Here is a 25,510-nt window from a genome sequence, read left to right as displayed (position 1 = left end):
TATTTTTTAAATTTGTCACCATGGACTGGTGATTAGAAAAAGAAATTAAATTGCTGAAAACAGTATTTAAGACGGATGCATATGTCAGTAGCAATTTGATATGCTCACAGAGCTTTGCTCTTTTGAAATATAATTACTCAAAATATGATCTGCATAGAATATTGGAATAAATAAAGGATTGTAACTTTTATGGGCTGTTTATTTCCATATATCATGAAAGAAGATATCTGTGTACCAGAGAAATGTAACAAAAAAAATAGAAATTAATGATTGTTCATTGAGACCTTGGGAGGTGTTCTTTGCAAAATGACTGAGGAGTGCATTTATGGGCCAGATTTTCCAATGTGGCCAGATTTGATCCCTTTATTTGTGAAGAGTTGCTTCTCAGAAAGTCCTCTTGACTTCAGTGGGTTATTTGTAGACATGAACCCGCATATGACAATAACAGAATTTGCCTGTGAACTGGATTTGTGCCTGCAGATCAGGTAGATCAGTGCCAAAACACTTGACATGCACACATTTCCTGTTTAGAGAAACAGCTGGCAGAGAATTTCTTGTTCGTGTCATGCGAGGTTTAGCTGAATATTGATGAGAGAGAGGCAGTTAAAGATTTTTGCAACAAGAGGAAAGTTAGAACATTTGCCTTAAACTTTCAAAGTCATTTAGTCCTACGGCAGGTTTCCAAATGTTGTTTTTTCAAAAATTGAATTTGCAGCATCCTATTTCCAGAGAAAATATGCTACTTAGCCCATCCAAAGGTTACACTGTTTGACTGCATAGCTCGTTCCGAACACTTCTGGGACTTTTAAAGTGTTCCTTTCATTCTTCTCTTCTCTTCCGATCTTGAAAATATAAAGTGCTACAAGAGAAATATATTAAAGCAATCCAGTGAGCTTATATTGTGTTGCTTGTAAGTCCGTGCATAGCTGTCTGAGGCAAAGCTGAAGCTGAGAATACACAAGTGAGTTGGTGAAAAGTCCAAGTCAAAGCCCAAAGTCAAAAAGCCCAACTCAGGCTCATATTGTACTCTTAGTTACATGGGTGTAAATCCAAATAACCCTACTGCCTTAAGTTACTCTGATATAACTGAGATAAGAATCTTGTCCCTAGATGTTTAAAGAGGTATACTTCAGCTTTCAGTAGCTTTATTCATGACAGGGTGATGGAAAGTGCCGAGAATTATTGACTCCAAAATCACAAAGGTTTTTACTGTTTACATGTGAAGAATATTATTTCTTACTATTATAAGTGAACAAACACTGGGGGTTTGTTTCTACACTCTGGTTTTACATCAGTACAACTTTTCACTTCAGTAGAATTATAGCAGCATTAAACTAGTGTAACAGAGTCCAGAATTGGGTTTTGCGTGATAGCCTAAAGCAAATTGTGGGTTTAAAAGACTTTTTAAAGGAAGTGATAGCAATACTCTAATTTCTGAGAATGAAATCATTGTTGGTGAAACTTAAACGAGTGGCTGAGTTTTCAGACTGTTGGCTTGAAAGAAAATCTGTGTTTAAATGCCAAATTATGCCCTCAGATGTGTGTTAATAGCTCTCACTGATTGCAATGGGAGGAGAGAATTTTGTCCTAAGAATTAAATGGTTTTGTGATTTCTGCATGGTGGCACAAAAGGACATAGCTAATGGATTAACTTGATAGGCCTGTAAACATAATGCAATCAAAAGAAATAACTTCACAAGTCTTTCTACCTCTAGTATTGTCAATGTGATGTGAGACAGTTTCTGCTCTGTTGTTCCTGATATGGTTCTGGCTTCAAGCAACACTATGGCTTAGAGATCTGTATAATAGTCAGATCGACCAAAGTGGCTGAAGTTTCTTCTTTGGGAATTTGATAAGAAGTTCCAGAGCACTAGGTCTGAGATGGTATCATAACCTTAGTCCCAGATTTGGACCTTAGCGTCCAAAATATGGGGGTTAGTATGAAAACCTCCAAGCTTAGTTACCAGCTTGGACCTGGTACCTGCTGCCACCACCCAAAAAATTAGAGTGTTTTGGGACACTCTGGTCCCCCTGAAAAACCTTCCCTGGGGACCCCAAGACCCAAATCCCTTGAGTCTCACAACAAAGGGAAATAATCCTTTTCCCCTTCCCCCCTCCAGGTGCTCCTGGAGAGATACACAGACACAAGCTCTGTGAAACTACACAGAGACTCCCCCCTCTCTGTTCCCAATCCTGGAAACAAAAAGTACTTTCCTATTCCCCCAGAGGGAATGCAAAATTAGGCTAGCAATCCAACACACAGATCTCCCCTTGACTTCTTCCTCCCACCAATTCCCTGGTGAGTACAGACTCAATTTCCCTGAAGTAAAGAAAAACTCCAACAGGTCTTAAAAGAAAGCTTTATATAAAAAGAAAGAAAAATACATACAAATGTTCTCTCTGTATTAAGATGATACAATACAGGTCAATTGCTTAAAAGAATATTGAATAAACAGCCTTATTCAAAAAGAATACAAATCAAAGCACTCCAGCACTTATATTCATGCAAATACCAAAGAAAAGAAACCATATAACTTACTATCTGATCTCTTTGTCCTTACACTTGGAAACAGAAGACTAGAAAAAAGAAACTACTTCTCCAAAGCTCAGAGAAAGCAGGCAGCCAGACAAAGACTCAGATACAAACTCCCTCCACACAAAGTTGAAAAAATCCGGTTTCCTGATTGGTCCTCTGGTCAGGTGCTTCAGGTGAAAGAGACATTAACCCTTAGCTATCTGTTTATGACACGCCCCCCAAATTGCAGACAGTGGGGAAGCTCACTGGCGGCGATTTCCTTCTAGAACAGTAAAATAAACAGATTAATACAACACATGCACCTTTACATATACTCCTAAGTATATAACTAACAGACTTCTACATTTTAAGAACACTTTTTAACTACTGAATTCTGGGAAACTCTCACGGGAGAGTGCCTCAGCTACTTTGTTAGAAGCTCCTGTGATGTGCTGAATTTCAAAATCAAAATCTTGGAGAGCTAAACTCCAACGAAGAAGTTTCTTGTTGTTCCCCTTGGCAGTATGAAGCCACTTTAGTGCAGCATGGTCAGTTTGTAGTTGGAACCGCCGTCCCCAAACATATGGGCGTAGCTTTTCCAGGGCGTACACAATGGCATAGCATTCCTTTTCACTGACTGACCAGTGACTTTCCCTCTCAGACAGTTTCTTGCTGAGAAACACGACAGGATGGAAGTTGTGATCTGTTGCTTCCTGCATGAGCACTGCTCCTATACCACGCTCAGATGCATCTGTTGTTACTAGGAATGGCTTGTCAAAGTCCGGGGCCCTGAGCACAGGGTCAGACATGAGCATCGCCTTAAGCTGGGTAAAGGCCTTTTGACACTCATCAGTCCACTTAACGGCATTTGGCTGGGTCTTTTTGGTCAGGTCGGTCAATGGGGCAGTGATTTGGCTGTAGTGTGGTACAAATCGCCTGTAGTATCCGGCCAAGCCTAAGAAGGATTGGACCTGCTTCTTTGACTTTGGGACAGGCCACTTTTGGATAGCATCCACCTTGGCCTGTAGGGGGTTTATGGTTCCTCGACCCACCTGGTGCCCCAGGTAAGTCACTCTGTTTTGGCCTATTTGACACTTTTTGGCCTTAACAGTTAGTCCTGCCTGCCTGATGCGCTCAAAGACCTTTTCCAGGTGTAGTAGGTGTTCGGGCCAGGAGTCTGAAAAAATGGCCACATCATCGAGGTAGGCAACTGCAAATTCTCCCAGTCCAGCTAGTAGACCATCTACCAGCCTCTGGAAGGTGGCGGGTGCATTTCGAAGGCCGAAAGGAAGGACATTGAATTCATACACCCCCGCATGGGTGACGAATGCTGACCTCTCCTTGGGAGGTTCATCAAGCGGTACTTGCCAGTACCCCTTGGTTAAGTCTATTGTAGAGATGAACTGGGCACGTCCCAACTTCTCCAATAGCTCATCGGTACGTGGCATTGGATAGTTGTCCGGACGAGTTACAGCATTTAGCTTACGGTAGTCCACGCAAAAGCGTATTTCCCCATCTGGTTTGGGTACCAGAACCACTGGAGATGCCCACGCACTGGTAGATGAGCGGATTATACCCATCTGTAGCATGTTCTGGATCTCCCGTTCTATAGCAGCTTGGGCATGAGGAGACACTCGGTAGGGTGGGGTTCTGATTGGGTGAGCATTACCTGTATCAATGGAGTGGTATGCCCGTTCAGTCCGTCCTGGGGTGGCTGAGAACAATGGGGCGAAGCTAGTGCACAGCTCCTTGATTTGTTGCCGCTGCAGACGTTCCAGGGTGGTTGAGAGGTTCACCTCTTCCACGCCACCGTCTTTTTTCCCGTCGTAGTAGACACCGTCAGGCCACTCAGCATCATCTCCCTGGACTGTAAACTGACAAACCTGTAAGTCTCTGGAATAGAAAGGCTTGAGAGAATTAACATGGTACACTTTAGGCTTTAGTGAGGAATTGGGAAATGCTATGAGGTAGTTTACAGCTCCCAGGCGCTCTTGGACCGTGAATGGCCCTTCCCATGATGCTTCCATCTTATGGGCCTGTTGCGCCTTCAAGACCATAACCTGGTCTCCTACCTTGAAGGACCGATCTCTGGCATGTCTGTCATACCAGGCCTTTTGCTCTTCTTGAGCATCCTTTAGGTTCTCTCTAGCAAGGGCTAAAGAGTGTCGGAGGGTGCTTTGTAGGTTGCTTACAAAGTCCAGAATGTTAGTTCCTGGAGAAGGCGTAAACCCCTCCCATTGCTGCTTCACCAACTGTAATGGCCCCTTAACCTCGTGACCATACACAAGTTCAAACGGTGAAAACCCTAAACTGGGATGTGGTACAGCCCTGTAGGCAAACAGCAACTGCTGCAACACTAGGTCCCAATTATTGGAGAATTCGCTGATGAATTTTCGTATCATGGCCCCCAAAGTTCCATTGAACCTTTCCACCAGGCCATTGGTTTGATGGTGGTATGGGGTGGCAACCAAGTGATTCACCCCATGAGTTTCCCACAGTTTTTCCATGGTCCCTGCCAGGAAATTAGACCCTGAATCTGTAAGGATGTCGGAGGGCCAACCTACCCTGGCAAAGATGTCTGTTAGGGCCAGGCACACAGTGTTAGCCCTAGTGTTGCCTAGAGCGACTGCTTCTGGCCATCGGGTAGCAAAGTCCACTAAAGTTAGTACGTACTGCTTTCCTCTGGGTGTCTTTTTTGGGAAAGGACCCAGAATATCCACAGCTACTCGCTGAAATGGGACCTCAATTATGGGGAGTGGCTGGAGGGGGGCCTTGACCTGGTCTTGAGGCTTTCCCACTCTTTGGCATACCTCACAAGACCGGACATACTTGGCAACGTCCTTGCCCATCCCCTCCCAGTGGAAGGACTTCCCCAACCGGTCCTTGGTTCTGTTCACCCCAGCATGGCCACTGGGATGATCATGGGCTAAGCTTAAGAGCTTCCCCCGGTACTTAGTTGGAACCACCAACTGTTTTTGCGGCTGCCATTCTTCCCGGTGTCCACCAGAAAGAATTTCCTTGTATAAAAGTCCTTGGTCTATAACAAACCGGGATCGATTAGAAGAGCTGAGAGGCGGTGGGGTGCTCCGTGCCGCCGCCCAAGCTTTCTGAAGGCTGTCATCTGCTTCCTGCTCAGTCTGGAACTGTTCCCTTGAGGCTGGGGTCACCAGTTCTTCCTCAGACTGTGGACTTGGGCTTGGTCCCTCTGGAAGCGATGTAGGTGATGGGGTTGTTTCCGTTGCTGGTGAACCGCTCTCCGCTGGTGCACCTGAGGGTATTTCAGGCTCTGGCTGAGCCTTTTGGGTATGGCTGTCTGTTGCTTCTGCCAGTTTTGGCTCGCTGGCGCCCTCTGGCGTTGAGTTTGAAGATGGGGTTGCACTTGCTGGTGCTGGTTGCTGTTCCAGTTCCGGGCCTGGGACTGGAGGTGCTGTGGCTGTTTCAGTGGTTGGCATGGAATCCGGGTCCACTACCTCTGTCTGGGTCTCTGGTAACACAGACGGGGCCTCTGTGGACGGCTCAGGAACAGGAATGGGTCTGGAAGCTTGCCTGGTTTGGCTACGTGTAACCATTCCCACTCTCTTGGCCCGCCTCACCTGGTTGGCCAAGTCTTCCCCCAGTAGCATGGGGATAGGATAATTGTCATAGACTGCAAAAGTCCACATTCCTGACCAGCCTTTGTACTGGACAGGCAGTTGAGCTGTAGGCAAGTCTACAGCTTGTGACATGAAGGGGTAAATTGTAACTTTGGCCTTTGGGTTGATGAATTTGGGGTCAACGAAGGATTGGTGGATAGCTGACACTTGTGCCCCCGTGTCTCTCCACGCAGTAACCTTCTTTCCGCCCACTCTCAAATTTTCCCTTCGCTCCAAGGGTATTTGAGAGGCATCCGGGCCTGGGGATCTTTGGTGTGATGGTGGTGTAATGAATTGCACTCGCATGGTGTTCTTGGGACAGTTGGCCTTGATATGTCCCAGTTCATTACACTTAAAGCATCTTCCATCTGATGGGTCACTGGGCCGAGGTGAGTTACTGGAGACTGGTGAGGTTGAAGGGTAGGGTATCTGTGGCTTTACTTGGGTGGTATGTGGGGTCTTTGGCTGTCCTCGGTGGTAGGGTTTATGGTCTGTGTGCCCCCTGGGGTAATCGTTCCCCTTGACAGTAGCTTTCTTGCTTTCTGCCAGTTCCATCCATTTGGCTCCAATCTCCCCCGCCTCAGCGATATCTTTGGGATTTCCATCTTGTATGTACCGTGTGATGTCTTCAGGAACACCATCCAAGAACTGTTCCATTTGTATGAGGAGGTTTAGTTCTTCCAAGGTTTGAATGTTGTTTCCTGTTATCCAGGCCTCATAGTTTTTTGCAATGTAGTAGGCGTGTTTGGGAAATGACACCTCTGGTTTCCACTTTTGGGTTTTGAAGCGCCGACGGGCATGATCTGGGGTTATCCCCATCCTGTATCTGGCCTTGGTTAGAAAAAGTTTATAGTCATTCATTTGCTGCTTAGGCATTTCAGCTGCCACCTCTGCTAAAGGTCCACTGAGCTGTGACCTCAATTCTACCATGTACTGGTCTTCGGGGATGTTGTACCCAAGACAGGCTCTTTCAGAATTTTCCAAGAAGGCCTCGGTGTCATCACCTGCCTTGTAGGTGGGAAATTTCCTGTGCTGTGGAGCAATAATTGGCGCCGGGTTGTTAGGGTTGGCTGGCACATGCAGCCCAGCTTTTGCCATCTCCAGTTCATGTTTTCTCTGTTTTTCCTTCTCTTCATTCTCTTTTTGTTGTTTTTCCATTTCTTTTTGGTGTTTTTCCATTTCTTTTTGGTGTTTTTCCATGTCTCGGCGGTGGGCCGCCTCTTCTTCTGCTTGTTTCCTTCGGTGGGCCAACTCTTCTTCTTCTAGTTTTCTTTTGTGTGCTGCCTCTTGGGCTGCCTGTTCTCTTTGGAAGGCTGCCAGTTTCATGCTTTCTTCCTTTTCTTTCATCTCCATCTGTCGCCTGTGTTCAGCTTCTTTGATTTGTTCTTCGGCCTCAATTTTTGCCTTAGAAGTCATGGTTCCTGTTTTCTTGTGTTGGGGTGCCCTCCGGTGTTTATCTTCTGAACTGCAGGTTCTGTTGCCTCCTGAAGTCTGCCTAGCAACAGTGCTTTTTTCCTTTTCTCTCTCTAGCTAATGTTCAATGAAAGGAAACCAGAAAAACCACTTTATTTGCATGCATATAAGTGCTGGTACTTGCCTCCTAATGGGAGGGCTATTGCATGACAAAAGACCCTTAACAGTTTGGTAATGGCTTCTTGCTTATTATGCAAGCCACAAACTGCCAGAGAGAGCAGAAAAAAAAAATTCTCTCTGGTTCCCTTTTAAAACCAACTGTTTCTCTCTCTGCTAAAAAGCCCTTAGCAGAGAAAAGAAAAATATAATATTCCTACTGGCTTCTGGATTCTGTCTATCCCGTAACCGCTGCTACACCATATCATAACCTTAGTCCCAGATTTGGACCTTAGCGTCCAAAATATGGGGGTTAGTATGAAAACCTCCAAGCTTAGTTACCAGCTTGGACCTGGTACCTGCTGCCACCACCCAAAAAATTAGAGTGTTTTGGGACACTCTGGTCCCCCTGAAAAACCTTCCCTGGGGACCCCAAGACCCAAATCCCTTGAGTCTCACAACAAAGGGAAATAATCCTTTTCCCCTTCCCCCCTCCAGGTGCTCCTGGAGAGATACACAGACACAAGCTCTGTGAAACTACACAGAGACTCCCCCCTCTCTGTTCCCAATCCTGGAAACAAAAAGTACTTTCCTATTCCCCCAGAGGGAATGCAAAATTAGGCTAGCAATCCAACACACAGATCTCCCCTTGACTTCTTCCTCCCACCAATTCCCTGGTGAGTACAGACTCAATTTCCCTGAAGTAAAGAAAAACTCCAACAGGTCTTAAAAGAAAGCTTTATATAAAAAGAAAGAAAAATACATACAAATGTTCTCTCTGTATTAAGATGATACAATACAGGTCAATTGCTTAAAAGAATATTGAATAAACAGCCTTATTCAAAAAGAATACAAATCAAAGCACTCCAGCACTTATATTCATGCAAATACCAAAGAAAAGAAACCATATAACTTACTATCTGATCTCTTTGTCCTTACACTTGGAAACAGAAGACTAGAAAAAAGAAACTACTTCTCCAAAGCTCAGAGAAAGCAGGCAGCCAGACAAAGACTCAGATACAAACTCCCTCCACACAAAGTTGAAAAAATCCGGTTTCCTGATTGGTCCTCTGGTCAGGTGCTTCAGGTGAAAGAGACATTAACCCTTAGCTATCTGTTTATGACAGATGGGTTTGAAATATAATTCAGCAATAAAGTTCTTTTTTTTTCTAATTGTCACTGTTAAGAAATTGTTTTTGAAGGGACTTAAATAAATGTTCCATACTTATAATGACAAAAATGTACACTATCAAATATGTCTCTAATAATGAAGATTTGATATATTTAGTGCTTTAATGTCACAAGTTTTTATATCTAAGCAAAAATATGCAATCTCACTGATTAACTTGTCTCCCAGTCTTAACATTTTCTGATTTGCGTGTCTGGTATTTTCCTTATTAATTGGTTATGTCTTGCTTATCTGTTCTTTGTTCCTCAGCTGTCCCACTAAACAGCTTATATTATTTACAAGTGTATCTAACATTCAAAGCCTATGGTAACGTGATCAAATACCTTTTGCATTGTACAGTACCAATGTCTTCACTGCACAACTTGCTCCTCTCATGTGAAATCAAGTATTGATAAATATACATATTTCCCTTTTATTTAATTTTTTAAAATATTTCCACTTTTAATTCCCAATACTATTGTCTAACATAGACTCCTACCTGGGATCTGGCCCAATGCCCATACAGCACAACATTACAGGAAGACAGTAATGATTAATAAAATTATTGAGTACTTTTCACATGTATATTTTAATGGACTTTAAAAGGGTGAGTGCGTGCTATTATCCTCATTTTTCAGGTGGGAAAAATTGAGTCACAGAGAGGCTGAGTGATTTACCCAAAGTCATACAGCAAGCCACTGGCAGAGCTAGAGAGCCCAGCCTATAAGAGATGCATGTTGAACTTTGCGCTTACTCCAAATTTGCCTTAAGTTCAGATTTCAAAGTTGTTTGTTCACAAAGCTCTGGATATGCTTGTGAAACTTTGGCAGACATACTCGCCGGTTATTTGCACATCTGGAAACTTTTCTCTGCAGCCCTCAACTGCCTTGGGCTTGTCCCAGGGCTTAACAAATGCTGGGGAAGGGATGCCTGGAAGGAAGAGAGTAAAGTGTTGTGAAGTATTTTCCTTTTGGTTGAAAATGCTCCATTAGTGAACCATTGGCTCTGGTTCATTGCTAAGAGCAAGGTTGACAGTTCTGTGGTAGGCAGGAGTGCAGGTGGCTATAGGCTTTTTGACCACCATGTTGTCCAGCCCTACTCTTATCAGGTCTAGACATGATGGAAATTTAAAAGTCAATAGCACTTTGCCTAAACCAGTTCTCCCACTGTTGCTGCAAGTGGACCTCAACTAGTGCTAGCAATAGTGGAAAATTTTAATGGGAACGTCTTCATGCAATCAAGTCTTTATAGGTTCAGTCAGACCTGCAGGGGTTGGTCCACCTCCAGCCATTGGTGCAAACACTTTCAGAGACCTAAAAACTACAGGCTTAGCACAGACACACAGTAGTATGTTCCTTGGGGTTCCTTTTAGTCTCAGAAACAAACTTGAAACATATCCCAGAATTCAAAATGAACTCAGTCAATGTCACAAGATTTGAAGTTGAAATTATAAGAGAGAGAATTTCACATGCTTATGTAACCTGCTGGTAATGGCAGCCATTACACTTAGTATATAGAACCATAAATCAGCCCGAGCTCTCATACAGACGTTGGGGTCATAGATCCTCAAAGACATCTAAATATCTTTGAGGGTCTGGGCTAGAATTCCTTAGGGAATTGGATACTTAACTCTCATTGACTTTAAGTGGGATATGGACTTCTAACTGTCTTAGGCACTTTTGAAAATCCCATTTACTGTGTTTAGGTCCCAGATTTAGGCGTTGTTGTTGTTGGTTTTTTTAAGTAAATAAGTGTGAGGATAACAGAATCCAAATTGGAATAGAAATGTTTTTATTAATTTTTATGAAATTGCAAACAAACATCCGCTCTCACTGATCAGACCATAGCCCTGCCATCTTGGAAGTCCAAATGCAGCAGCATTGCATGTCTGCATGAGAACCAGAGAGCGCAAACAACAAGAAGCGGAAATTGTCTTGCTGGCTTAATGACTAATGAACAAAGAGCAAAAAGTAAAATAAAGGCAGAAATGTGAAAAAATACATTGGAATTTTAAAATCCTTTTGATTTATTGACAGGAAAGGGATTTTATTTTATGATAAGATTTCTATTCTGTCAGTATCTCTTTAAATGATTCCATGAAAAGAATAGTGTCTCATCATGGGATAATGATCCCCTGCTGCTACATAAATACCGAAGCCAAGCCAAAATATTCGTCTTCCAAGCAGGAGACACTGATCATGTGACAATGGTGCATTGCAATAACATCATTCCAATTAGAGAAAATGATTTATGTAGATTTACTATTTTTGATAGATGTTGGCACAGTTGAATGACAGTTGCTGACAATATCATTATTTATTCCCTGCTGCCATCACAGTGGTTTTGTGAGCTGAGCTATTGTGCACTTCAGCCAATCGGAGACCAGGTTTTCCCTAAAATAACTTTTTTTTTTAAAATACTCTGCATTCTTATTAATACATTGGTCAGCTATCCAGCAATCTGAAGATAGTGGCTGGGGGTGAAAGTGCCATTTTATATATGACCTGATATTAAAAATGTCTTCCCAGTCTATGTCCATGATTTTGTATCAGGCATACCTGATGTCTGGTAGGTATCCAACTATTTGACTGGCTTTAAAATTGGAAGCCAGAATCCAAATTCATGCCTACATGTTTAAAACCTAAACTCTTATTTGCTGAGTTTTAATTTAAAAGGTTTCTGTAGCTGAATATAACTTTTTAAAAATAATTTTCAAATCACTTATTTTCTTTCAGAATACTCTTTTATGCTATTTGTTTATAGTAATAGCCCCTTTCATTGTAGGATCTAACTCTCAGGCAGGGACCTAGTTATACATTATATTATCTGCCTCCTCATGGTATGATGCATAACTACCCAACCTATTCCATTTTCTGACTGGTGCTATTGCTTAAGTGACAACTGCTGTCAGAACCTTCTGATGTAAACTAATGTTAGGATATGAAGACATTACTGCTTCTAATGTACATCATCCATTTCCCATTGCTGCATGATCTGATATTCTCCTGAACCTTTATATTATTACTGATGAAAGGTCCAGTCACATGAACCTTACTCAGTTTGGATAATCTTTAGTCTCATTGAAGATTACACATGAGGGCTGCAGGATTTGGCCTTAATTAGTAATGTCCCTATCTGATAGCTATTCTCTTCACTTTCATATACAATTAAACTAACTTTTGTAGACTGATCCACAAACTCTTACACACACTAGTAGCCATTAGTTATGGAATAGTGCCTTTATGTTGAGTTATATAGCTTATGAAATTCAGAACAGGGTTGTCGAAAAATCTCCGTAGCCAACAACTCTCAATCAGACACCTAAAGGTTCAAAGCTTTCAGCACCCACTGGGACAGGCTACTTCACTTAGGTGCCTAAATGGAAGTTGAGCTTCTTTTCAAATCTTGCCCTAGGGTTTGTAGGACTGGCCCTTTATAATCTGTTTTATGCATCAATTCTTCCTCTAGCTACAAAATTTTACAATACAGACTAAGGGAAAGCTTATTTTAGAATTAAAATATGCTAGTGAGAGACTTTTAGTTCAAACTCATTGCCAAATACAGATCATGGGGTTTTGAATGGTTCTTATTTCCAAGGCATAATACTGTCAAATTTATAAAAGCTGTTTATTCCCGATGGATGTGTTATAGTCATTTTACTTTGACTTACTTTTTGTTGCATTTTTATGGCATGCTTGTTAACAAGATTCAATTTATGACCTTGACATTTGCCTATTCTTCTTTTGAAAGTCTTTATAAATCAGCAAAACATTTTGTCGCAGTAGTTATAAGTAAAACAGTCTGAGAATAAATCATTGAAATGGACAGAAGCAATTTTCTTTTTCTCTTTGTGTGTGTATTGTTGATTGGTCCATAAGCCATGGGAAGATAGTGAAGAACTAGCTAAGCAGAGCAAATGTAGCCATATCTGCATTCAACAATTAACAGTACAGTCATAATGCCGTTGGGTTCTTAATTTCAAAAGAAAGATTTTAATATAACTGACTTCAGAGGAAGATAAGCAGGGCAATGCACAAGACACTATCAGTCCAGTGTGGAAATAATGCATTCAAAATTAAAGACAGCAGTTTAATTAAGTGCATGAAAGCCTGACTTTTATGATCATATTTCAAATACTCAAATCTCTTTTCATCCATTCTGCCATATGACTTTACTTAATAATATATCAAGAACAAAAAATGTATGGGAATATTTCTGCAAATTCAATTAGTCCAATAAAAAGTGAAAAATAATTTCTTTTTCATTAAAAAGAACTCAACCCTAACCCTCATCAAGACAAAAGAGTGAGGAAAAGAAACCTAAGGGAACTATGAAAATTCTGCCTTTGTTATGCATTTATGTGTCTGAAACAGATGAAGTGTCATTATTAGTAACATTTGTCATTATAACGACTAATCACATTATGTTACAGTTACAGTTCTGTCAGATCCAGACCATGGGGTGAATACTTTCTTCCTTAGAATGCAGTGTCACAGTCTATCAGTGATTCCCAAGATGATTGAGCTATTGTATGCAGATTAATTATACATTAGAGTACCACTTTTCCTGCTGAACCACACTAGCAGTTCAGAGGCTAAACATACCCCCTTGCTTCCTTTTTATATTCAGAGGGTTCTGAGATGACTGGAGTTTAGGAATCTCAGACTCTTTATACTAAGGGGATGGTAGATCTCTGATATGAATAAGAAAACCTGGATCTCAAGAAGTGTTTCATTTAGATGGAGAAATTATTATTAGGTATAACAGCCTATGAAAGAAGAGATGCACCTTTAAAAACCTTTGTGACCAGCTATCATGGAGAACTGAATGGCAAAGGGGTTGGTATGGAGATATTGAACTTTTAACCAGGACAGTAAGTCACTAGTTCAACCTTGGCACACAATCAGTAGTGACTGAAACGTATTACCATTTGTCAGCTATTCACTGACCTCTGTAAAATGAGGTGGTGGGCTCAGTCCTTATCCCTGTGGGCAGATGTCTACATTGCAAACGCTTCCATCATTATAGGTCCATCAGTCACAGAATAGAGGCTAATACTGGTGTTATGTTGAATAAACAATACTCTCACCCCTAAAGTTGATTCCTCTCGGTCAAGGCTCATGCAGACAATTTGTGGAAGTTTGAACTGCCATTGCTCATTCTATACATCGCTGGATAAATAAAAGAGCTCATTCTCCCAAACTCTCAATCTGGCAGATTTAATCTCAACTAAATTAACTAAAGTTGTCCAGTGACAAGGGTTTCAGGAGACCGTGGTGCTATTCCCACCTTGGTCACTGACCTAATGACCTTGGGCAGATTACTTTTCCGTGACTCCATTTCTCCTCTCACTCTTTGATTGTTGTGTTTATTTAGAGTCTTTGGGGCAGAGACTCTCTCTTATTGTGTGTTTGTGTACAGCAAGTTGCTCTCTAGATTTAGACTTGGACTCTAATATAATTTTGACCTCATTTTGTACCTCACAGAGTCATCCTGAACAGAGGTTTGCTTAGATCTACTCTCCTTACTGTTGAAATTATACTTATTGGATTTTGGAAAATATAGTGTCTAAATCAAAGCTTTGAGAAAGGAACCCTTGAGTTTTAAAAAAATGGCAAAGGTCGACCTATGATGGTCAGCAGTGGGAACTATGTCAATGATGGTGATCTCCTTTTGTGAGCATTCAGGTGTGCCTGTTAGAGATGAGCATGTGTTATGAAAGCTCAAGCTCATAAATACTTGCTTATTTGTCACATAGGCAACCCCCCTGCAACCGGCACGGGAACTTTACAGATAACTCTGGAAGACGTCAATGACAATGCCCCCACCATTTATCCAACATTGGCAAAAGTCTGTGATGACGCAAAAGATCTCAAGGTAGTGGTCTTGGGGGCGTCAGATAAGGACCTTCACCCTAACACGGATCCATTCAAGTTTGAACTGAGTAAACAGTCTGGCCCAGATAAAGTGTGGAAAATCACCAAGATCAACAGTAAGTCTTTTAATTTGTTTTCTTATTATTTCAGTCTTCCTATAAGTGCTCTCTGAGATCAAGGAGCAAAGTAATGTGATAGGCGTACTATCACACATGTACTCCTGTGTGCTTTGGATGATTAGAACAGATCTCTTATGAGTAGATTGTGTCTTTAAGGCCTGATCCAAAGCCCATTGAACTGAATGACAAACTGCAGTGATTCCCAATGCACAACCCACTGTGATGGGTGGTGTGGGGCCATTCTTTTTCCCTCCTGACCATTCCCACCCTGGTGGGAAGCATTCAGAGCCCAATTGCCTTGGGGTCAGTACACCATAAGAGGTTTCAGCACATTCCCCTAGACTTAGACTTGGACTGTAATATAATTTTGACCCCATTTTGTACCTCACAGAGTTGTCCTGAACAGAGGTTTGCTTAGATCTATTTTCCTTACTGTTGAAATTATACTTACTGGATTTTGGAAAATATAGTGTCTATATCAAAACCTTACAAAAGGAACCCTTGAGTTTAAAAAAAATAGCAAAGGTCAACCTGTGATGGTCAGCAGTGGGAACTTTGTCAATGATGGTGATCTCCTTTTGTTAGCATTCAGGTGTGCCTGTTAGAGATGAGCATGTGTTATGAAAGCTCAAGCTTTTGCTTATTTGTCACATAGGCAACCTTCCTGCACACTGCCCTGCATAACAATGGGTAACTCCATTGGCCACTGCTTAGGATGTACAGAGCCATGGACCTGCCTACTCTCTACTTCCCCAAGCCTCTTTTTAGCAAACCAGTTAAGTAGGGTGAGGGAATACCTCCATGGACCTCCCTGTGTGCTCTTCTGTGCTTAAGTGCTATTATTTTAGTTAATAGGCCTTCATGGTTACAGACTAGCAGCTCCTCTGACCCCTTCTCTGGCCTGTCTGAATGAAGCTCAGCAGGTGTTAGGCATTGTGCCCTTATCTTTCCAGGGGGTGGAATCCCGCAATTCTCCCTTTCTTACACCAAGTCTCAGTCTTACCTCCAGCAGGTCCCAACCAGCTTGGATACCTGTGATTCTGCCCTTTGGGAGCCTGTGGCCAGTGATTAATATAGCTGGAACAAAGTGTAATGTAAGAGAAAAAAGATTTTAAAGAAATAAGAGGTCTACATGTATGTCTATCTTCCCCAAGACTTACCATTCCCCTGGAAGAAGGCCTACCTTCTTCAGATCTCCAAGCGGGTTGTCTGTGGCTGTCTGTTGTCCAGGAACAGCTCCCTGACAACTGCCCCCACCTCTCAACTGCCTTTTAAAAACCTTTTGTCCTATTGGCTTCCAGCACTGGCAAAACAAGTCCTGTAATTTGGCTGGAGCCTGGAACAAGTATCTTCATAACTAATAGTTCAGTCGTTGTCTCTTCATGCCTGCTGATGTGTTTGTTAGAAGGTTGCTTATCTGGAGCCATTGTGTGGTCTTTCTGCTTGCTTCCCAATAGTCTTGCTATTAAACTAAACCAACATATGCTTACAGGAAATATCACAATGATTCAATATAGACATGCAGGTTTCAGAGTGGTAGTCTTGTTAGTCTGTCTCAGCAAAAACAACGAGGAGTATTTGTGGCACCTTAGAGACTAACAACCCCTCACTCTCACAGACCTTGGGAGACAGACCAGTCCTCACTTACAAATAGCCCCCCAACTTGAAAAAAATACTCACCAGCAACTACACACCACACAACAAAAACACTAAACCACGAACATATCCCTGCAACAAATCCTGTTGCCTACTCTGTCCACCTGTCTATTCAAGGGACACCATCATAGGACCTAACCACATCAGCCACACCATCAGGGGCTCATTCATCTGCACATCAACCAATGTGATATATGCCATCATGTGCCAGCAATGCCCCTCTGCCATGTACATCGGCCAAAATGGACAGTCTCTATGCAAAAGAATAAATGGACACAAATCAGATGTCAAGAATTATAACATTCAAAAACCAGTCGAAGAACACTTCAACCTCCCTAAACACTCAATAACAGACTTAGAAGTGGCAATTCTTCAACAAAAAAACTTCAGAAACAGACTCCAACGATAAACTGCAGAACTGGAATTAATTTGCAAACTGGACGCCATCAGATTAGGCCTGAATAAAGACTGGGAGTGGATGGGTCATTACAAAAACTAAAAACTAATTTCCTCATGCTAATTTCCCCCTACTGTTGTTCACACGTCCTTGTCAACTGTTTGAAATAGGCCACCCTGATTACCACTACAAAAGTGATTTTTCCTCCTGTTGCTAATAGCCCTCTTTAATTGAATTGTCTCGTTAGAATTGGTAAGGCAACCCCCATCTTTTCATGTACTATGTATATATATCTTCCTACTGTATTTTCCACTCCATGCATCTGATGAAATTGGTTTTAGCCCATGAAAGCTTATGCCCTAATAAATTTGTTAGTCTCTAAAGTGCCACAAGTACTCCTCATTGTTATAGCCATACTGTTATAGCTGTAACTGTGCCGCAAACCAGGTCACGTAGAGTATTGAGAAGTTACAACAGCTCCGCATCCATATTCCCCTTTCCCCTCTCACTGTGGGTCAGCCACAATCTACCCCTTAATTGGTATGTTTCCATTGGAATTTGCCAGTTGACTGGCTTCAATTGGGAAAATCATAGTTTTAAACTAAATAAACTCTTAAAATTTATTATTTTTTTTTTTTAGTAATGGGATTGCAGAAGGAGCTGGGGGAAAATACACTCGTGCCAAAGAGGAAGAATTCCTATGACCGAGTTGTTGATTGAATGCCATTTTGTAATCAGTTATATTATGGGCTTGGAAGAAACCTATTTCTATTTTTTTAGAATTTTGACTGATAATATCATGTTTAATTTAAGCACTTTTTTTATTTTTATCAATTTACATTTTCACAGTTACACAAAATTAAGGGGAGGAGGAGTCAGACAACGGTTATTTAATGACAGCAGATGTTGAGATTAGAAAAGTCAGTAAAGCTTTTTATAATAGTTAAAACACATCACATGTCAAAATGTACAAAGTAAATATCCTTATATTAAACTCATAAATTCTCAAGAAGCACTTTCTTACTGTGCCTATCTGTGAATTTTGATTATTATTGATGGAAATAGTTTTTTGTGGGTTTGTGAAATGGACATTTGCCAACAAATTCTCCCAGTCTAGTTATGTAGAATGCTCTCATTTCCCCCTAGATTTTCATGTGGCATGTGTGGTGTGGCATCCTGGTGCCTTTTTATCCCCACTCCTGCATGGCTGCCTAATTATTACCTCCTTATTCCTTGCAGACACTCATGCCCAGGTCAGCCTGCTTCAAAACCTGAAGAAGGCCAATTACAACATCCCAATCTTGGTGACAGATTCTGGAAAACCTCCTCTGACTAATAATACCGAACTGAAAGTACAAGTGTGTTCCTGCAAGAAATCCAAAATGGACTGCAGTGCAGCCGATGCCCTTCATATCAGCATGATCCTAATCCTTCTCTTTTCACTCTTCAGTTTATTTTGTAAGTTTTCCTAAACTCCAAGTAGTAACAGTGAAGCATTATTTATCTAGGTTCTTGGAAGCGAATCTTTTGTGCCTCTTCATAAGAAAACCTACCCAAGGGAGAAGAAGTTAATTTGTACAGTGATCTGAGTCCACAGTGTGACATCTGAATATTTTGAGAAAGTATGTGAATGGGGGGAAAAAATTCTATAGGCAGAAAAAGGGTAGGAAATGCCAGGTTGTCAAATTAGCAGGTGATTGCAAATACAGGAAAAGTTGTGAGTAGAATCAAAGAAAATCAAAGCTGAGATATAAACTGAGAAGCATGGGCAGAAGTAAGAGATTTGTGACTCATTTTCCTTCATCTCTCCCCACCTGAATTCAATTCAAAAACAGAAACAGGAGAGTAAAGGTGTTCTTCTAACAATAACTGTTGTGGGTCACTATGAAAATGAATAGTGTCTGCTTCAATCTGTCCCCCGCTTAAAGTACGTCAGCAACCGTACACAGGGAATTTATTCAAGAATCTGAGTTTATAGACATCTAAGATTGATAGTCTGGAAAACTGAAAGATAAAAAGAGAGACAAGGAGTTGATGTCTTGGGATATCTTTCAATGGATGGTCTCTTTTGATGCTTCCGAGTGGGCCTTTCTAAAAAGAAAAATAAACCTTGCGAATGCACAATTTAATTTTGGAGGGTCAAAAGTCAGAATTAATGCTTGAAAGGTGATGTGACTTGGGGGACAAGGACTGCCTAGTTCTAATGCTTGCTCTGCCCTTGGCTCACTCTAATGGTCTTGGGCAGAACTGAGAAAATAATTGATTTTTCAGTTCAGTGATTGAGCCAAAAAAATCTGGAAATAAAATTAATTTCATAACAATCTAAAATGGAAGTTTTCATTTCCATTTCCCTTTCTCCCCTCAATTCATTCAGGTCAAACAAAATATTTTATTCAATCCAACCCCTTTCCCCACCTCTTTGTTTGGTTTAGTTTTGAGTATGTTTTCGCTTGTTTTGTTTAAATTAATCAAGCAAAATTTAAAAAAAAACACAATATCATTTTGAAATGAAAGGTCAAAATGTTTCAGTTTGAGCATGTTGTAACGAAATATTTTGAATTGAAAAAAAACATCTGAGGGAGGATTTTTGGCCAAAACTATTTGACAAATGCAACCCAAATTCACAAATAGTGTTGGTCAACTCAAAATTGCATTTTTTGATAAATAAATTATTTGTCCAAAAAAAATTGCCTACTTCTAATCTTGGACAAATCTCTTACATCAGTTTCCTCGTCTATACAATGGCGATAATACTAACAATTCACCTAGGATATAAGGATTGTGTAAGATTTGTACAGTACACCATATGTATGCATGGTATTGTATAGGTGGATTTAACACCTCAGCATGACCAAAGGGCTTAAAGTCTGGGTAAAGTAAAATATGACATTATGCTGAGATAAAGTCCTGAGTAGCAGAGTTCTGCATATATGGCATGTTGGGGCTGCTTGAGTTATATAGTATACATCATATTGGTTGCTTTTTTATTTGAGTATATTGCTTTTATCCCAAAGGGTTGGCATAAAAATCACTGTGGGAAGTTTAGAATTAGCTGAGGTTGTGAAGCTCTTTGAAGATGAAAAGAGCTGTACAAATGTTAAGTGCAAATTCCTGTTTTTGATTCCATTAGGTGACATCTGAAGTGACTGCACTTGCGTCAGTCCAGTTACTCTGCACCCTGAATTCAGCCCTAAGTAGTTATTATGTTTGCTAGAACTATTCTGCAGGACATTAAAAAATCATATCAGTGTGTATTAATATGCAGCTCATTGGGTCACATTCATTTCTGATGCAGCTACATGGAAGTTAATGGCATTATATCAGGCATAAACCAGGCCTATTATGATAACCTCCTTGCATCTGTAGATGAGATTTCAGTTTTCCTTCTGAAACTTTACTTTTTGATTTGTCTGTACAGGATGTGATTACAGGATGGGGTTACATTGTTTTAATATCTTTTGGTTAAGTCTTTTGGTTTTGAATGTACCCACTCGGTGGTTTTCTAGCAGGTTAAGAGGTCAACACATTTTTTTCCTGGGAATGAACCATGGGAAGTAAGTTTATCTACATTTTGGATCCAGATCATCACTGAGGATATTTCCCTGCAACTGTAACTAGTTAAAATGTGAGCCATATATAGGCCCAGATTGTGAGAAATGGCCCATGTGCACCGGAACAGAAGATTGCACCATAAGATTCCCCCTCCTTATGTGGCTGCAAAAGAACCATTCACACTGACGGTCCTTGCATTCTGGGAAAGACAGGGACTGCTGGTTCTTTCTTGCCCATCCCAACACCCATTACGAAGCAATATAATGAGAAGGGGTAGGAGGAGGTAGCTGCTTGGTCCTGCCAACACTTTATACTAAGCCATAGAACAAGGCCAGTATACTGAGGAGGGAGCATATTGCTCCATCATTATATGCAAGGTGCAGCGCCGGAGAGACAGTACCACCTAAGACGCTCACACTCTCTGGCACTCTTCCTGGAGTAGCACAGCTCTGCACCACATCCTACATGGGCTTGAGGCATAAAAGCCACGAGCAAACCCATAAATAGTAGCCTGTTCGTTTTTTTTAAAAAGCTGTCTGTCAAAAAATTATTAAGGGTCAAATTTACAAACGGATCATGGTCTCTACTTTTGCAGAACAGCGGCACAAATGATGTATGTGTGCATGATTTCCAGGTGTGGTTTGTTTGGGTAGGAAAAGATATTCTTTCTTTTGTCATGGCTACTGATGAAAAGCCAGAGAAACTCCAGCTGTATTGGGAAACATGTGGAATGACCACCTTTTGCCAGATGTAGGTGATTTTGTCCACAGTTGTGAATGTGAGCATGAATTCAACAAACAGAGTTAAGCACATTCAGGCAAAGATAGGCCTGACCTCCCATGTTCAGACCATATTTAGACTTTTTTCTAAAATCCAGTGATGCTCAATCTGATTCAATCCATTGTGGAGAGAGGGGACCCTGATTTTACAATGTCTTATATCTTGTACAGTCATTAATACTTGTGCAAAGTTACTGAAAACCATTGTTAAATCAGACTGGTAGCATTTTTAAATCACTTTCCACAAGTGTGCATGACCACACAAGGCAGTAGAGAATGAAGCCTAGGAGGTAGCTGAGAAGTTTGGCTCTGCCTCAGAATTTTTGCAAAATGTGCTGGTGCCTAGTTCCATCACAATGTCTTTCATAGTCCAAATATTTATCAGAGTAATCAAAGATTATGGTGCCATAAAAATTAAGATAACTTTAATGCTTTTTGAACAGAAGAAATATCCCAATGCTAGTGTCAAGATATGGATTTAATTTTTGCAAAACCCCTTACGTAGCTCACTTTGCTCCTGGTGCTTATGTTTAATGAGGTTCTTATTCCTAGGAGGTAAATTCCTCAATCAAGTGAACTTTGCTGTTCATGGCAAAATCTTTCATTTTTGTAATTGACATCTGGAGTGAGGATGGATAACCCCATGAGAGAGCTTTTCAGTATAAAAATGCCCGGTGTGAATCTCTGGCCAGTACAAAAGATCTTTAAATAGGGCAATTATTAGCTACACTTAGAAAATATGCCTGGTCTGTAAGTCACAGAAGTGATATGTGACAGATTTCTGAATGAAATGAATGCGGAACTGAAGAACCTGATTAAAACTTCAAGACAAGCAAAAGGAAACAGTTCAGCATATTCAGCTGCTGCTGAGTACATTCAGTAATGGTAGGCTAAGAAATATACAATTGCTCAGAAGCCTGGGATAAGTAGATGTGTGGTTGGGGCAAGAAAAGGAAAGCAGGGATTGCCAGTTTGTGTGGTGTTCCTTAAATAAGAACAAAAGCCATTCCTAAGAATGGAAAAGTGGCATTTCAAACGTGATAAAACAAAATACTACTTTGTGCAATGAATAATTCATCTATGGAACTCATTGCCACAGGACGTCATTGAGGCCAGGAACTTAGTAAGATTAAAGAGGGATTGGACACCTGTCTGGATAACAAGAACATCCAGAGTTACAATAGTTAATGCCAACAAATTTTGAAAGAGGGATTAAATCTCATGCTTCGGGGCTTAAACCAATCTCTAACTATTACAGACCAGGATGAGACCTAAAGTTGGGGCACATTATTCCTAATCTGCCTTTTGCAGACATTACACCTTACACCTTCCTCTGAAGCATCTGGTGCTGACCCCTGTTAGAGACAGGATACTAAACAAGATCCTCCATGGGTCTGATCCAGTCTGGCCATTCCTGTCTCCTTGTGGCCCTGTAATATCAGGGAGAGCAGAAATAGAGTGCCTGTCAAAAGGGCATTGCTGACTGAGAGTGCGACAAAGGAAGCTTCCGGGTAGCAGGGTGAAGAGATGGGGCTGATCAGAGAAATAGATCTCAGTTGCCAGCCAGAGAGAATGGGGATAAGCCTGTTGGGTGTCAGTCACACAGAGCAATGTCTTGGGACAAAGAGGAAGGACGAGGGAGGAGTGCACTATTGACACATCTGCGCGTAAGCCTCAGTTTTAAGGTGCAATATTGTCTCTTGGGGCTCTGATTTGAAGTCTGTGATGACCGGGCAGGGCCTTTCAGTTAGAGTCAACTATTTGTTTCTTTCAGGAAAGAGATGCAGCATGTTAATTTACCAACCAAGCCAAAATAAGTTATGTTGGAGGTATCCCTCATATATGCTAGGCGGATTTACCACAGATGGAAAATGATCAAAAATGATGATTTTAATGTCATGCAGTAAAAATATCTGAATTTGAGAACTGATGTAGCCCAAGTGAGGGGTATTCTGAAGGGGATCAAAACATTTTTTAGCATTTTGTATTTCATGATGGACTTATTCACCATTTTAACTGAAACCTCCCAGCCTTTTCACTAAGAGGATCTCCGCAAAGTGACCTACTGATTAAAAAGAGAAGAATTAGCCCATTATGGCAATGTACAAATTGACAGTCTGGCAGATCACTTTCCACAGGTGTTGGATGGATAGTAAAAGGAGCATAGTTGTCTGTACAAATTACACTTTAAATACCATTAATTTCACAACAAATGACAGTGTACATAAACGTTAACAAGCTTTTAACCACCAGACTATTAGTTTTTCAGGATACTTTGTGCCTGATAGAAATATTGTTCTCATTCCCCTTTAGCACTGCCATGGTAGAATGAGTTTCCACAATGAACTTAATCAAAACAAGCCCACTCACAGATATGCATCAAAGAACCTTCAGAGCTGGATATACGCACAACAGAGTGGGCAAAGTATAAATGCTCTCCAGCTCCATCAGGCTATTTGCCATTGTGTTAAATGAGGACTAAGAAGAAAACATTCCTGTGTTCATGGTCACAGTGAGCTCAACAGCAAAGGCCGGGCTCTCCGTGAAGAGCTCAACTATAGCTATCCTGTATGATCAGCTCTAGATTTCAGATCAGATGGACATTATGCAGAATATTATTATTTAAATATTTAGACTTGATTTTGAAATAATTGTACATTGTCTCAAACTGGGGGTTGGTTGTCACATTTTAATTTATGTTAAATCAACTTAAAAGACTAAGTCAGAGTTAGGCCCACTGAAACCATGAGGTTAAAAATGAGACCTCAAAGCACAATAGTCAAAACCAGAACAAATAGCATGTGCAGTGATGCCTTCAATTAATTACAGCAGTAAGATATTTTGCTTTAATTTACTTATGAGAAAGAGGTGAAACTGAAAATGTCCATGTTAAACATTTTAAGTCTTAGTTGACGGTAGACAAATGATAGGAACCCTTGAGCCAGTCTGGGAAGTGGGCTACAAAGTTGTAAAGATGACTTCAGCCCACGTCTCCATTATCATGAACAGAAAGAAATAGAAACCAAAAATAAGGTAGTTGTGAAGAAATGAAGTGAGTTGTGGTCTCTGTGTTGAAATTAATTTGTCAAACTGAAATGTGAAAAGCCTTCAGTGTGGTGAGAAACAAGAGTAGCGCACTGATGCCTGTTTTGTGATTGCAGATAAGCCTGAGAGAGAGCCTTGAATTTAACTTCCTACTAATTTCCTCTATCCTTCCTTTTGAAATGGTGACCACCACCTCTATAACCTTTCCTCTCTGCTGCCCACCATCCCCATTTAGGAATGCATCTACAGGGCTAATAGACCCAACATCTTATTTTTCCCCTGGATTTCAAATGTTGGATATTAAACCAATAAACAAATCTTAAAATAATATTAACTGGCAGATTTAAACTTGCCTGAGTGTGGAGAGCCAGAATTGATAATGAAATGTCACCTTTAACCCACCTCATTGTACAAAGGAATTGCAGCATATAAATTCTTCTTTATGCAAGAACACCTAGCATCTGAAGATTCAGGCAATGCGATCACATGTGAACCAAAGACAAATGATAGAAGTTACAGATGGAAAAGACCTATGAGATTGTCTGGTCTTTTCCTTTGCCAGTGCAGGGCTTTTACCTGCAGGTACACAGTTTTGAGTCTTATCTCTGAATTTCTTTGCTTTGCTTAGGCTGATTCAGACAAGTAATACAGCTTTTCATCGTTTAACTTTTGTTTCATTTTTAGAGGATTTTTTTTCAAAAGGAGCAAATATCTGGCTCTGTTCTGTGAGGTCAGAGGAAGAAATTACGTGGAAAACTTTTCATTTTGCCGGGCTTGCCAAAAAATTAATATATAGAATTCCCATCTTGGTGCTTTTAAGATGTGTTGTGGCTGGTTTTATTTTAATAAGTAGTTTTTACAGATAGGAGAACCAACATTTTGCTGGTTAAATGAAAACAAAAGCCAAAACTTCTTAGTAAAAGTAGCGAATTTCTACCAGGGCAAGTACTCACTTTTTTAAGAAAAATAGAATTTCAGTATTGACATCACATATAGCTGTACATATTAGCAAAATTTCCCTATATACAAAATCTATGTATGCTTCTGATGTTAAAATTAGTAGCTGTGCACTGCTGCAGTCAAAGGCTCTTTTCTGGTATTCCAGCATGCATATTGTATGCATGAAAGGAGCTTTTAATAATGCTATTTAGGGCCTGATTCTCTTCTCACACTGATGTAAATCAGAAATATCTCCATGGAAG

At 40.8% G+C, this 25,510-nt stretch overlaps 1 protein-coding gene across 1 annotated transcript in view; it reads left to right on the top strand.

Moving 5' to 3' along the window:
• The window catches only part of LOC127034306 (cadherin-13), a 145,192-nt gene that overhangs the window by 102,984 nt on the left and 16,698 nt on the right, over positions 1 to 25,510 (top strand). Inside the window, exons 5-6 of the mRNA XM_050923023.1 lie at positions 14,643 to 14,876; positions 18,172 to 18,390. Of these exons, the coding sequence (XP_050778980.1) occupies positions 14,643 to 14,876; positions 18,172 to 18,390 (453 nt within the window). The remainder of the gene's footprint in view (positions 1 to 14,642; positions 14,877 to 18,171; positions 18,391 to 25,510) is intronic.

The sequence above is a fragment of the Gopherus flavomarginatus genome, chromosome 14, assembly GCF_025201925.1.
Source record: "Gopherus flavomarginatus isolate rGopFla2 chromosome 14, rGopFla2.mat.asm, whole genome shotgun sequence".
Taxonomy (NCBI): Eukaryota; Metazoa; Chordata; order Testudines; family Testudinidae; genus Gopherus; species Gopherus flavomarginatus.
Note: the sequence above shows the minus strand (reverse complement) of the source record. Positions and strands in the feature narration are given on the sequence as shown.